General features: G+C 44.1%; 1 protein-coding gene across 1 annotated transcript; it reads right to left on the bottom strand.

The window, feature by feature from the left end:
• Positions 1–1,406: 1,406 nt before the first annotated feature.
• On the bottom strand, positions 1,407–15,720 carry C5H3orf38 (chromosome 5 C3orf38 homolog). The gene is made up of 3 exons (XM_030205124.1): positions 15,594–15,720; positions 8,042–8,238; positions 1,407–2,673 (listed from the first exon to the last, which is right to left on the bottom strand). Exons 1-3 carry the CDS (start codon positions 15,718–15,720, stop codon positions 2,140–2,142), a joined length of 858 nt encoding a protein of 285 aa, XP_030060984.1. The 3' UTR covers positions 1,407–2,139.
• Positions 15,721–15,782: the final 62 nt, after the last annotated feature.

Here is a 15,782-nt window from a genome sequence, read left to right as displayed (position 1 = left end):
TACTAAGCGGAGGTAAAAGGGGACCTGTGCTAGCATCGATTTTTGGCTTATGCTGAGGCCCCCTTTTACAAAAGCCTTTTTTTTTTGGGGAGGGGGGGGAAGAAATGGCCAATGCGGTAAGTGAACTACTTGTCACAGGCCATTTCGCTGCCTGATTACTGCCAGTAAGCACCAGCGTTAAAAAAAATTAAAAATATTTTGTAGCGCTGGAAATGGCACGCACTGCAGGTGGGAACTACCACCAGGTTCCTGCAGTAGTTCTGTATTGGCGCACGGCAAGCCTGTTGCCATGTGCCAACCATTTAGTAAAAGGGTCCCTCAGTAAACAGAAAATCCCGGGTTACAAGAATACGTTCATAAAAGTAGCGATCCTGCTAGTTAAGAAAATCATATTGAGGTTTTGGGTGCATGAGATAGTCCCGCCATTTGAATGTTGGCAGAGAATTATGTCGAAGACGGCTGAGCGGGAGCTTCAAATAAAAAAAATCCTATATACTAATTTGTACCTCCAAAGTTCCATGGCTGGCTGGCTGGGTTTGTAACACCTCCTGACGTCAGCTAGCCTCCAGCGTTCCATTCACTCTCACTGTCCCGCCCTCGCGTCAAAATGTAATGACATCAGAGGAGGGTGGAACAGTGAGAGGGAAGGGAACGCCGGAGGCTGGCTGACGTCAGGAGATGTTATGAACGGAATGTTAAGGAAGCCAGCCAGCCAGAGAACTTTCAGGTAGAAATCACTGGTGAAGGAGGGGAGGACAGAATCGCGGAACATCGAGGGGAGGGGAGCAGCACCGCAAACATCATCTTTCACTTTCAGTAATACTAGCGATGTTAGGCTGTGTGTATGCGTTTTGAGACCTATATGAACATCACTCCCCTCTCATCTGACCAGCTGCTGTACATTTCTCTCTTCATTTCGAACTTGCAAGACATGATTTGTTTTAGAAAAATTTCAGCTATAGCCTTTTTTTCTATATGATCTTTATCACAGGCCTGCTGTGATACGTATCTTCAATCAGAGCTGCTGTAGTACATAATGCAAGCACACTGCCAGTTTTTCATATGCAGCTACTGGATGGGAGGACAGGGACGAGGAGAATCGCTGGACATTAGCACGTGGCCATTACAAAAGATTAGTGAATGAGCTTTTACCGCCACCTATGTTGTAGATAAGGGCTCACGTGCTAATTAGTTAGCACACAGTAATGTAGCTGCGCTGATCACCACAGAAACATCCACTCTCCTTCCCCAGACAAAAATGTTTTACTGTCTAGGGTACGCACACTAACCCTGAACTTACCATAAGACCCCTAAGTGTGTCCCGCAGTAAGCCCTTTTAAGCTGCAGTAAGATTAGTAAAAGGACCCCCCCACACACACACAGTTTTTTTTTAGGTAAAAATGTACTGTGACTTGTGGTAAATATAGGACAAAATTCTCCCAAAGTGATTTCAGGGAGATTTAGGTTTTAGTCAGGTCTTCCCCTAACACCACAGGCACAACCAAAATAAAAGAACAGTATTTGTAGCAGTAGGTGGACTAGAATTTTTTAAATAAATAATAAATCTGAACCAATCTGGCTAAAATATCATATATTTTCTCAGTAGTACAATTATGAGTCTTTCTTTACAGAAACATCTGAATAAATTTGTACTCCTAGAAGTACAAGGAACACAAAGAAAATGCAACATGAACTGTGGCATGTGAAGGCTGGCGGGCACCTCTTTCTTATTCAGGCAGATGTCAATAGTCATGACTTGTTTTCATGTACAGGACACAGTATTGGACAGTCACCGACAGGGCCATACTATGGAAAGTCTATCAATACATCAGGAAAAAAACAAAAAGATCCACCACAAACAGGGCAATCTTATCCTTCACTAATCATAACTTAAAAGAATTCTAAATGTCTAGACACCTAAAAGCCTGATCTTCTAGCACTGATCCCATTTACGTCCATTGTAACAAGAGCTCTGAAGGCAATCCCTTCCTTCCATCTCTTAGGTCCAACCCTTCTGCTTCTAAACCAAACCACCATCAAAACAGTCCTCAGCAGTGGACCACAAACCAGCTTCCTTGGACATGAGGCACATGTAAACAATTTCTTCAACTGATGCCACTCAAGGTGTACATGTGCATTCTAACTATAAAAATTACGCAGTTCACTTGTCTGATATCCTATACAAGGTTTAGGTACTGGTACCCCACCCCCAAAGGCATGCTGTCCAACAATTTTAAGGTTAACATATTTGATTTTCCAATTGTTTTCTGCAAGGGGGCAGCGAATGAGTCCAAATACTTGCTCAAAAATACCCAAGCAAAGATTGTTTCTGTGCACTGTTCCAGCTACTGCCACCACAACCAATCCATGGGGAGAATTTACAGCCCTTAGCCCACTGGCATCCAGGTTGGGGTTCATAAAGAGACATTCCTCTCGTACTAGCGCTAGTAACCGAAGGCTTGCCATCTGTGCTCCTTGGTACTCTTCTGTGTCCTGCTCAGATGTTTTGTAAGAAAATTTGAGAACAGCATTTTCCCAGAAATGATGAGGGCCCCATTCACCTTGCTCCTGCCCCAGTGAAGGATTCTGAGCATTCAGGAGATTAAAGAACCACTGGCAGAACTGCTCCCCCAGCACCTGATAATCCAAGGCTCCAGTGTCAGCTTCAGTGGGCTGCAAAATCATGAAAAATACCAATGATTCTTCCCATACAGTGAGAACAGGAAGTTTATTTTGCATCATAGAATTCAACAAATGTAATTATCAGTTCTATTCCAAATTTCAACTCACTGAATTATATAAGAATCAGCAACAATCAAGGTCATCTGATTTAAGGTTAAATTCAACTTTTAACCCTGAATATTTTTTAAATTAACATTAAATCTAATATCATTAAAAAAAATGCCTTTAAAGCTAAATACATTACCTTTTTCTTACAAGCATTAACAATATAATAAGGATCGACATTCAAAATGTTATAAGAAAATATAAAACTATAATCAAGAATTTTTTTTATAGTTACACATTTAAACTGAGGTTTTAAAAAGTGCTTGATGCTATAACTGCTACTCTAAGTTCAAGCTATAGGTTTGTTCATTCAGTACCCATCTTGACACACACACACACCCAGGAGCCCAGCGGCAGTTCCAGGTTTCTCATGCGCCATTTCTGGTGCTACAAGAAGCGAAGATACTTACCTATCACAGATATTCTCTGAGGACAGCAACCTTTATATTCTCACAAGTGGGCAATGCCAACCCGCGTCGCCCAGTCCAGGACTAATGATAAGCATTTAGCATAAGAAGAGCTTTGTAGAGGAAGAGATTCTCCACCACGCATGAGCTAGTGCCTTCCTACCCACCGCGAGAACGAGGTCTCCTCAGTTTTATACTACAGCAAAAAAAAAAAAAAAAAAAAAAGTACAAATAAGAAAGGAGCCAACTCCAAGGGGAGGTGGGAGGGATTGTAAGAATATAAAGCCTACTGTTCTCGGAAAATACCTGCTACGTAAGTATCTTCGCTTTCTCCAAGGACGAGCAGGCTTATCTATTCGCACAAGTGGAGAATCCCTAGTATCCAGGTTCACCAAAAACAACAAACATTGATCAATTGGGCCTCACAATGGCGAGGACATAACACGGATTAACCTAAAACTATATACAATTTGAATGAGAGTGCAGCCTGGAAAAGAATAAAACAGGCCTAGAAGGGTTGGATTTCAGACCCCAAACAGATTCTGTAACACTGTCTGCCCGAACTGTCACGTTGGGTATCCTGCTCAAGGCAGTAGTGTGATGTGAATGTGTGGACTGAACACCACTTTTCGGCCTTGCGAATTTATTCAGTGAAAGCTGACCTCAAGTGAGCTACCGATGCAGCCATGACTGACACTGTGAGCTGTGACATGACCCTCTAGGGCCAGTTCAACCTGGGCATAAGTGAATGAAATGCAATCTGCCAGCCAATTAGAAATGATGCGTTTCCCTGATGGAGACCCCCATCCTGTTGGGATCAAAAGAAATAAAAAGTTGGGTGGACTGTCTGTAGGGCCTGGTCCGCTCCATGTAGTAGGCCAATGCTCTTTTGCAATCCAAGGTGTGCAAGCTGCTTTCGCCAGGATGGGCATGTGGTCAGGGAAAGAATGTTGGCAAGACAATCGACAGGTTCAGATGGAACTCCATTTTCAGCAGGAACTTAGGGTGTGTGAGGACTACTCTGTTGTGATGAAACTTAATATAAGGTGAATCCACCACTAAGGCCTGAAGCTCACTGACTCTATGAGCTGAAGTAACAGCCATCAAGAATATGAACCTTGAAGTCAAATACTTCAGATGGCAAGAATTCAGTGGCTCAAAAGGAGCTTTCATCGGCTGCGTGAGAATGACGTTGAGATCCCATGACACGGGTGGAGGTGTGACAGGGGGCTTTGACAAAAGCAAACCTCTCGTGAAGTGAACAGCTAGAGGCTGTCCACAGATGGGCGTACCTTCTACACGCTGATAAGCACTAATTGTACTAAGGTGAACCTTTATGGAGTTGGTCTTGAGACCAGACTCAGATAGGTGTAGAAGCAGGGTCTGTGTAGAGCAAGAGGATCTAGGACCTTGTTCTCATACCAGACGGCAAACCTCCTCCATTTGAAAGAATAGCACCTCTTAGTGGAGTTTTTCCTGGAAGCCAGCAAGACCTAGGAAACACCAAAGAAGCAAATTCTAGGCTCTCAACATCCAAACAGAGCCAGAGACTGGGACGTAGAAGAGTCCCCTCGATCTGTGTGACGAGAGTCGGAAAACACTCCAATCTCCACGGTTCTTCTGAGGATTACTCCAGAAGTAGAGGGAAACATATCTGCCGCGGACAGTAGGGTGCTATCAGAATCATGGTTCCGCGGTCTTCCTTGAGTTTCAACAAAGTTTTCCCTACTAGAGGTTTGGGAGGATACACACACAGAAGACCTGTCCCCCAATTGAGGAGGAAGGCACCTGATGCTAGTCTATCGTGGGACTGAAGCCTGGAATAGAACTGAGGGACCTTGTGATTGATATGAGTGGCAAAAGGTTTACCCTCAGGCATGGCAGATCTTGCGGACTATGCCCATATTGAGAGACCACTAGTGTAGTTGCATTATCCTGCTCAGTCTGTTGGCCAGGGTATTGTTTTTGCCTGCCAGATGTGGCCGGAAGGAACATACCATGGTGGTGAGTCCAATGCCACATCCGGACAGCCTCACGACACAGAGGGTGTGATCCGGTGCCCTGCTTGTTGGTGTAATACATTGCAACCTGATTGTCTGTTTGGATCAGTACAATTTGATGAGACAGCCAATCTCTGAAAGCCTTTAGAGCATTCCAGATCTCCCGGAGCTCCAGGAGATCGGAAGATTTGTTTCCTGGGTGGACCAAACACCTTGGGTGTGAAGCCCATCTACATGAGTCCCCCATCCCAGGAGAGATGCACCTTTCGTCAGCACCTTTTGTGGCTGAGGAATTTGGAATGGGTTCCTAGAGTCAAATTGGATCGAATGGTCCACCAGTGAAGGGAGCGTGCAAGCTCTGGGGACACTTAGAGGACATCTTCCGGGCTCCTTATGGCTTGACACCACTGAGAAACAAGGGTCCACTAAGCTGATCTCATGTGAAGAAGTGTCATGGGTGTAATGTACACTGTGGAAGCTATGTGGCCCAACAATCTCAACATCTGCCGAGCTGAGCCCTGCCGAAAGGCACGGAAGCGAGTGTGACAAGTGTCCGCTCTCATCTCCAGAAGGTAAGCTCGAACCTTCTCAGTTATGAAGCAGGGCTCCTACGAACTCCAATCATTGGACAGGGCAAAGATGTGACTTGGGGTAGTTTAAAACAAGCCCTAGTAGCTCGAGCACCCAAATAGTCATCTGCATGAACTCCTGAGCACCATCCGAAAAGGTGCTCTTTATCAATCAATCATCGAGATACAGGAACAAATGGACTCCCAGTCTGCATAGCGATGCTGCAACTACCGCTAGACATTTGGTGAAAACCCTAGGAGCTGACGCAAGGCCAAAAGGAATCATGTGATAGTGAAAGTGATGTGTTCCCAGCCAAAATCAAAGATACTTCCGGTAGGTGGAAGTATCAGGATGTGGGTATATGAATCCAGGCATAGCCAATCGTTTTTCTGAATCATTGGGAAAAGGGTGCCCAGGGAAAACATCCTGAACTTTTCTCGGACTAGGAATCTGTTCAGGGCCATTAGGTCTTGGATGGGACGCACCCCCCCCCCCCCCCCCCCACACCTGTTTTCTTTTGCACAAGAAAGTACCTGGAATAGAATCCCTGCCCTTCCTCCCCTGGTGGAATGGGCTCGACCGCATGGGCCTTCAGAAGGGCTGAGAGTTCCTCTGCAAGTACCTGCCTGTGCTGAGAGCTGAATGAATAAACTTTCGTTGAGCAATTTGGAGGTTTTAGAAACCAACTGAGTATCTGAGAGGGACTATTTGAAGAACCTACCAGTCAGAGGCTATAAGGAGCCACCTTTCTTGGAAAAACTTCAGCCTCCCCCCAACTGGCAAGTCATCTGAGACAGACACTTTTACTGCGGCTATTATCTGTTGGAGCCAGTTAAAAGCTCATCCCTTGCTTTGTCTGGGGAGTGGCAGGGGCCTTTTGGCACATGCTGTTAACATGAACAAGCACACTGGAGTTGAGCCTGTGCAGGCCTGCGAGCCGAGGGGTCACTCCACAAAGCTCTACTAATGCTAATCGTAAGTCCTGGACAGGCGACGTGGGTCAGTGTCACTCACTTGTGAGAAAAGATAAGCCTGCTTGTGCTCAGAGAATACCTTTTTATCTTCTAGCACAGTGGGACATGCCTGGCGATAATGAGGCAGCGCCACACACTGCCCAACTGTTGCTGGGTAAAAGCTTCGGCAGTAAATAGCCATGTGGCAATTTCTTAAATTACTGCACGGCCATTTACTGGCCCTTTTAAAAAAAAAAAAAAGGCCTTTTTACCAGCGTGGCCTCCGCACGCGCCAATGACACCAAAGGCCATCTTTTACTACTGTTTGGTAAAAGGGCCCTTTAATTTGGAAAGAGAAGAAATTTCACTGTATCTGATTTTCAATGATTCTTGGATCCAAACTTGGAAAAAATAAAACCCCAAAAGCAGACAGGTACCTATCAAATAACATAACCTGCTGACTTACCACACTGTGGGACTCTTTTACTAAAGTGTATGTGCCTAAATTACCATGAAGTGCAATGCCTGTGTGGTAATGACTGGAAGTGTGCTTCCCAGCTACCACATGGTACAATGACAGTACAGATGCACGTAAGGTAATACATGCATCAGCACTATCTTCAATGGTGAAAGACATGATAAGTTATCAAGCAGTAACCGCAAGGTGAAGTCCACACCCATTTGCTTGCTCATTCCAGGATATACAGTTAGCGTATGCTGTCATGCTAGCATGGCAAGAGTTACCACAACCATTTCCTATTAGTTACTACATATGCAGTAATTAATTACAAGGAACACAGCGACTATGACACAGAAAAGAAGGTCTTACACGATGTATAAAAGTCCACTTTATTGAGTCCAGTAATTATCACGTGACTTACTATTATTACTAAAAAGGATCTCTGTGTCTGATTAAAAATGTGACTGGAAGGCACGTTATCAAAGTTTTCCAGCACTGATCCTGTTCACCAGCTTTATAATACTGCACTGATGGGATCAACATACCGCGTATCAATACCAGCCCACTAACCCGAAAAACTTTTGCCTTGATACCAAACAGCAGCACAAACCATATACAGAGCTCTAATAGGTATACTGCTCATGCAGAAAACTAGAATCTTCACAGGTTTTGACACATATTATTGGAATAACGTAAGACCAATCAAAAGATATTGCAGAACAGTAGATAGAACTCATGTGTTCTCAGCTCATCGGGTCAACATTGTTGATTACTCTTATGCTGGGCCATTAACATTCCACATCCCTTCAACCATTTTTTTGTTGAAATTCTGGTAGCTACTATCAGGGATAGTGGATAACTTGCCTTTTGTTGTTGCTCCTCTGTTACTGGTTCCTTCCAATACTCTAAAGCCTGGTCAATGAGCTGGTTCTTGTCCGATGATGGGAGTGCCACAATGCCCTTCTTTCCAAGGTATGTAAAAATGATATCCCTCTGAACCTTCCTCCGCTTTAAAAGCTCTTTTGCACTTCCACTGTAGGTTACTATGGCATGAATGGCTTCTGGAATTAGAGCAAAAAAGTGTTAGCTACAGTAAATTGACTCGCACTGTCAAATCAGCTAAAGTTTTGGAATATGCTATAGCTCTGGTACACAGCACACCTTTGGTACTCTGACATTTGTCAGAATCCTGTTTAGAAGGAATGGATTCAAAGAAGCTTAGCGGGGATTAGGAAGCAACACCAATAATTGGGTGTAACAAGATGTCAGTTCAATTGTCAGAATTAAATATGCAGCAGAATTATTGAAATGTGTAGCATAATATTGATTATGCTGAATCAGATACAAAAATACAGCTTTAAAAATATATTTGAAACTGCAGCAGAAACTGGCTTTGATAGCAGGGCTAGTCAATTACAAACAATTAACAGAGACAAAAGCTGGCTGGGAGGATCACCAAGACATCTCTAGAGAACAAAAAACTGAAGCAGAGAGACTCCTATGACTCAAACTGAAAAAGCCCATCTATTTGACAAAAGAAACTCCACCTATCACAGCAGACTGAAACCTGTGCAAAAGCCCTCAAGCTACAGAAAAGCCATTTGCCAGCAGATATCCAGGAAACATGTGACCATGCTTCCCTGCAAACTACAATACCCAAGATCCCCTGCAAACTACAATATCCAGGACTCAGGGAACATTATAAAAAGCCTGGAAACAGCCCAGCTCACCCTCTTGGGACCTGCCAGCTTCTTGGGACCTGACCTGCAGCTCACCTGCCTGCTATGAGGACCTCTCCTAACCATGTGCTTACCTCAAGCTGCTCATACTTTGTAACCAGGACTTGTAAGTAACATAACTTTTGATCTAGACCTGCTACCTGACTTTAAGCACAGATTATCTAGAAAGATCTCTTAAAAGAACTATCTCTCGCTTGTAACCTTATTTATACGATTGCATTAATCATATTGCAACTTAATAAACCCTTTTGAAGCTAAATATATATATGGTCTGCTCTTTCTTAAACCTGGTAATGCAGGTTAAGGCAATCCAATAAATATATTTAATTCCTTTCATTCAGTGTAAGTGTAGATCTTGTTGCTTTAATCGGCAACTGGTGGAGAATTTAAAATAAATATATATATATTAAAAATTATAAATATTAGCGAGTGCTCTAGAGCTCTTTCCCCCAAGATAAATCATTTCTTGCAACATTTAATGTTCTTGCAACATGGGAAGCAAAGCTAGTACTGGGCAAACTTTTACGGTCTGTGCCCTGAAAATGACAAATCAAGACCAGGTATGCATATGAAGTATTACATACCATATGTAATGAGTTTATCTGTTCGGCAGATTGGATGGACCATCATCTACTATGTTAATATGTTATTTAAATGAAAGTTTAATTATTGTTTTTATATAAATTATTGCGACCTCCCTTACTAGGAGTGAAACATCCACTTCCTTATAAGCTTTTGATGGTTCTTTCAATGTCTGTTTTTTTCATGGAAACCGAGAAAATAAGGGGAGTTAAAGACCATGAGGGGCATTTTCGAATGGGGCCGGCCATGTCTAAGGGCGGCCATCTCAGAGGACGGCGCCACGAAAGGGCTGGGCAAACCGTACTATCAAACAAGATAGGCGGCCATCTTTCGTTTCGATAATACGTTTGGGGCCGGCCAAATCTCAAAAGGGCACCCGGGGGGGGGGGGGCACTGCAGTGGACTTCACAAATTGCTCCCAGGTACATAGCTCCCTTACCTTGGGTGCTGAGCCCCCCAAAACCCCCACAACCATCCACCACTACCATAGCCCTAAGGGGTGAAGGGGGCACCTACATGTGGGTACAGTGGGTTTCGCGTGGGTTTTGAAGGGCTCCCATTTTCCACCACAAGTGTAACAGGTAGGGGGGATGGGCCTGGGTTCGCCTGCCTGAAGTCCACTGCACCCACTAAAACTGCTCCAGGGACCTGCATACTGCTGCGATGGACCAGAGTATGACATTTGAGGCTGGCATAGAGGCTGGCAAAAAAAGGTTTTTAAAGTTGATTTTTTTTTTTTTTTTGGTGGGAGGGGGTTAGTGACCACTGGGGGAGTCAGGGGAGGTTATCCCCGATTCCCTCCGGTGGTCATCGGGGCAGTTCGGGCACTTTTTGGGGACTTGGACCTAAAAAAAAAAAAAAAAAGGGACCAAATAAAGCGGACCAAATTCTCGCCAAGGCCACCCATCTTTTTTCCATTATCGGCCGAAGCCGGCCATCTGCTAACCACGCCCCCATCCCGCCTTCGCTACCCTGCCAACATGCCCCCGGGAACTTTTGCCGGTTCTGTGACGGACTGCAGTTGAGGCCGGCCAAAATCGGCTTTCGATTATGCCGATTTCGCCGGCCTTGAGAGATAGGCGGCCATCTCCCGATTTGTGTCGGAAGATGGCCGCCCTTCTCTTTCGAAAATAAGCTGGCATATGGCCTAGCCAGTCTGCTCATCCATACCATATACTCCTTCCTCTCCCTTACAGAAAGCAGTCTTCTTTACTCTGAACACACACTGCACCTTTTCACTTCAAGCAGAACTGCTCATCACACATTACATGATGAGCAATGAAATGTAACAACAACAAAAAAAAACCCCTACCTCATCACAAAACAAAACAATCTTTCCCCTCTCTTATTACTGAAAGATTTTTCATAAAAACCTCCAGCCAATAAACATGACATCAGAAGCTTTTACAATATGTTTATCATTCCATTTTGATATTATGTACTGACTTGGACAAAGGCTACTAGCTAGCAACCTAACATGCTCCTCCACACAGCAATAAGAACAAAAGCAAATATGAAAACTCTCAAAGAGAAATCACAGGTTTTCTGCTGGAGACAAAAGGGAGCCCTGTGCTTTACCTGTACCTTGAAATGTGACCACTAATGTGGCTCCATTCTCCTCTTCCCTTGCAATCATTTAGTACCCTAAGCTGCAAGTGCTTAAGACCCTCAGATGAGCTCCCAAATGTGTTGTCCGACTCAAAATTTTAGACAGAGCGGTATAGAAAATTCTAGAAATAAAAATAAAATAAATAAAGTTGCTTTCCTGCTAGACTGGTCCGGACCATTAAGTTGTTCCCCAACCAGCAAATGGAGGCAGAGAAGTTAGATTCCAGTAGCATCACCAGTACATTAATGCCAAAGCTAACATAATAGTAAAACAAACAGAATTGCCACTACAAAAAAAACAAACAAACAACTATTTCCTCCATAGGAAACCTCTGCAGAACATGAATAAACTCAAGACTGAGTGTTAAGCAAGTGGCCCAAGGATTCCTAAACCCTTGGAATCTTCCAAGGTGGATCCTGGACTGGCTTAACAGCAATGGAGGAGGACAGGATGGAGGAAATATCCGCCTGACAAAGGAACAAATTTTGATCTGAACACCAGCACTCAAAAAACTTCAAGACTTAACAAAATGACAGCAAGTGAAACATAAAGCAAACAAACACAGCGGAGGCAACACGCAGGTTGATGCAGAACAAAACATCAAATAACCTCAAAGAGTTCATATCAGAAGCTTTAAAGTAAAATAGACTTGACACGAATCGTGTTTCGGCCACAAAGGAGTCCCTGTGAACTGTAAATTTATGGTTACTCAGCGCTCTGAAGATATAGCAGCCAAAGTTAACCTTATCTTAATGTGTCAGTAACAGGAGCGCCAAAACAGAGTTGCTGCTAAACAAACGGCACTTCTACATCATCCTGTGCCACCTCCACTGTATTTGTTTGCTTTAGTTTTCCTACACGGAAGACTTCTGTTCTTCTGTATTTTGTCGAGTAAGTGAAGCATAGCATTACTGACCAAAACGATGGAGGGTCCAGTAGCACAACAATCAATGGAATATTTGATGCACTTCTCAATCCTCCACAACTCCCATCAGGTTTTAGACCACTATACAGCACAGAGACAGTCATAACTACGCGGACAACAAAATTCAGAAGACTGATATGCCAAGGTCAGAAAATTCTTCCACTAAAATTTCATATGTCGAGTGCTTTTGATGTAGTAGACCACACAACACTAATGACCCTGCTAGACAACATACTACTACTACTACTACTATTTAACATTTCTAAAGCACTACCAGGGTTACGCAGCGCTGAACAAATTAACAAAGAAGGACAGTCCCTGCTCAAGGAGCTTACAATCTAAAGGACAAAAGTGCAGTCAATCAAATTGGGGCAGTCTAGATTTCCTGGATAGAGGTACAATGGTTAGGTGCCGAAGGCGACATTGAAGAGGTGGGCTTTGAGCAAGGATTTCAAGATGGACAGGGAGGGGGCTTGGCATATGGGCTCAGGGAGTTTATTCCAAGCATAGGGTGAGGCGAGGCAGAAAGGGCGGAGCCTGGAGTTGGCGGTGGTGGAGAAGGGTACTGAGAGAAGGGATTTGTCCTGTGAGCGGAGGTTACGGGTAGGAGTGTAAGGGGAGATGAGGGTAGAGAGGTAGTGAGGGGCTGCAGATTGAGTGCATTTGTAGGTTAGTAGGAGAAGCTTGAACTGAATGCGGTACCTGAATGGAAGCCAGTGAAGTGACTTGAGGAGAGGGGTGATATGAGTATATCGATCTAGGCGGAAGATAAGACGCGCAGCAGAGTTCTGAACGGATTGAAGGGGGGATAGATGGTTAAGTGGGAGGCCAGTGAGGAGTAGGCTGCAGTAGTCAAGGTGAGAGGTGATAAGAACGTGGATGAGAGTTCGGGTGGTGTGCTCAGAAAGAAAGGGGCGAATTTTGCTGATGTTATAGAGAAAGAAGCGACAGGTCTTGGCTGTCTGCTGGATATGGGCAGAGAAGGAGAGGGAGGAGTCGAAGATGACTCCGAGGTTGTGGGCAGATGAGACGGGGAGGATGAGGGTGTTGTTGACTGCAATAGAGAGTGGAGGGAGCGGAGAGGTGGGTTTGGGTGGAAAGACAATGAGCTCGGTCTTGGCCATGTTCAGTTTAAGGTGGCGGTTGGACATCCAGGCGGCAATGTCGGATAAGCATGCCGATACTTTGGCCTGGGTTTCCGCAGTGATGTCTGGTGTGGAGAGATAAAGCTGGGAATCGTCGGCATAAAGATGATACTGGAAACCATGAGATGAGATCAGCGAGCCCAGGGAAGAGGTGTAGATTGAAAAAAGAAGGGGTCCAAGGACAGATCCCTGAAGAACTCCAACAGAGAGCGGGATGGGTGTGGAAGAAGATCCATGAGAATGTACTCTGAAGGTATGGTGGGAGAGATAGGAGGAGAACCAGGAGAGGACAGAGCCCTGGAACCCAAATGAGGATAGTGTAGCAAGAAGTAAATTATGATTGACAGTGTCAAAAGCGGCAGATAGGTCGAGGAGGATGAGGATGGAGTAGTGACCTTTGGATTTGGCAAGGAACAGATCATTACAGACTTTAGTGAGTGCCGTTTCTGTCGAGTGTAGAGGGCGAAAACTGGATTGAAGCGGATCGAGGATGGCATGAGAGGAGAGAAAATCAAGGCGCGTTCAAGTATCTTGGAGAGGAAGGGTAGGAGGGAGATGGGGCAGTAGTTGGAAGGACAGGTAGGGTCTAGTGATGGTTTTTTGAGAAGTGGTGTGACTACAGCATGCTTGAAGGTGTCAGGGAGAATCAGAGGTACAGTGGCAGCCTCTTGGATCCCAGAACGTCGGGCAACACCAGGTTCCCCAATACCACCTTTACTATTTAATGTCACGATGGCTTCACTGGGAAAGGAATTGGAAAACATGGGATTTAATACACACACAGATGAGGTCACTATTTATGTGGCTTTTAATTACAATATCACAGAGTTAGCGGACCAGACAAGATTAAAAAAAAAGATACAGACCTCATGGAAAACTGGGCCAAAACTTTCAAATGTAAACTAGAGATAAAACCAAATTACTGGCACTGTCTAGCTCGCACAATCCCATTTCCTAACAAAATCTCATAATCGACCAAACAACATACCCTATTGAATCACAACTAAAAATATTATGAATTATTCTCGATAGACACCTATCTCAAAAATCAGGTCTTAGCAGTAACATCAAAGAGCTTCACAATTCTAGACTAGACTAGACTATTGCAACACAGCATACATAGACTGCAAAGAAAACATGCTAAAATCACTGCAGACTGTTCACAAAACAGCAGCAAGACTAATATTCAAAAAGTCAAAATACGATAGAGTAATTCCACTGCATGCAATTTTACACTGGCTCTCAATCAAGGCTAGATTATTCTTTAAAACTAGAACTCTAATTTTCAAAATACAGTTAGGCATGTCTCCCGATTACATGCTAGACCTGATTGAATTATCACCAAGAAACGCAAATCCAGGAACCAGCAATTATCTGTTACCCAACTTACCCAACTGTAGAAACATCACCTTAAAATCCATCTACACAGTTGGATTTAGCTATCCGGGTTCCAAATTGTGGAACTCAATTCCCAAGGCCATATAAAGCATCAATAACTATCTCCAGTTCAGAAAAAAACTTAAAAAAAAAGTATTCAAGAAAGTTTGTAGTTAATCATACATGCCACTAATGTTCCATACCGCTTGGAATTGAATAATAACACTGTAATTTCTCCCAACTGTAAGCCACATTGATCCAAAACTTGTTTTTGGATAATTGTGGGATATAAAAATGAATGAATGAATAGCAGTAAAAGACACAGGAGGAGCCCACTGAGAAAAATAAGTCTTCATTCAAAAACTTTTTTTTTTTAAAAGAGACTTCCAGCTGGCAGTGGTCCCACAGACCTGTGGCAGAAAGCTTCACAAAGGTCCACAGACCACTACTCAGGGCTGCGAAGAGGAGAAAAACCCCTCCTGTTTCCACCATGGGAAAGTGTGGTCCAATCTCTGGGAGACTTCACCAGCCAGACTGCAAACAGGTTACAGGCCTACTCCAAATGTTTACAGCTCCTTATACCAGTGATGTCACTAGAATCTTCTCCCTCCATCTGCTGGTAGGGGAACAGAAACCATTACTAGTCTAGCACTATTTGTTTTCCAATTTTACTTCTATCATGAACTTTAATAACATTTAACTACTTTTGGAAACTCATACTATATATAACGTATCCCAGACCTAAAGCTGAATAAAGTATGAGGAAACCCCCTTTTCATCAGCCTCATTCCCACAGTATGCCTCTGCTCTCTGCGGTATCACAGAGCTATTATAAATCACCCCCCCCCCCTAAAGTTTCCAGAATAAAACTACAGCGTTTCGCTGGGCCTGCAAAGAATACGAAGCGTCGGCTCCTAGCTAAGGAAACCAGAGTATTGGAAATGAGGGGATGTAAATTATCTCCCGGGAACGTATATAAAGGGGGTCCCTTTCCCGGGAGCTGGAGATCATGGTTGGTGTCCTGGTTGCCATCTCGCACCTGTCCTGCTCGTCACATAGATCATGCGTTTTGTGACTGTCTCGGTGAGCGCCAGCAGGTCAGCGGTAGACAGCACGTCCAGCAGTTCCCGGCAGCCAGCTTTCTCCTTACTGCCGAGACCCGCCATACCGGAAATAGTGACAGCCGGAACTTGCTGACGTCGGCCAATGATAAGTCAGGCGGTGGAGG

This window comes from Microcaecilia unicolor, chromosome 5, assembly GCF_901765095.1.
Source record: "Microcaecilia unicolor chromosome 5, aMicUni1.1, whole genome shotgun sequence".
NCBI lineage: Eukaryota > Metazoa > Chordata > Amphibia > Gymnophiona > Siphonopidae > Microcaecilia > Microcaecilia unicolor.
The sequence above is the reverse complement of the archived record's forward strand: the minus strand, read 5'-3'. Positions and strand labels throughout refer to the sequence as shown.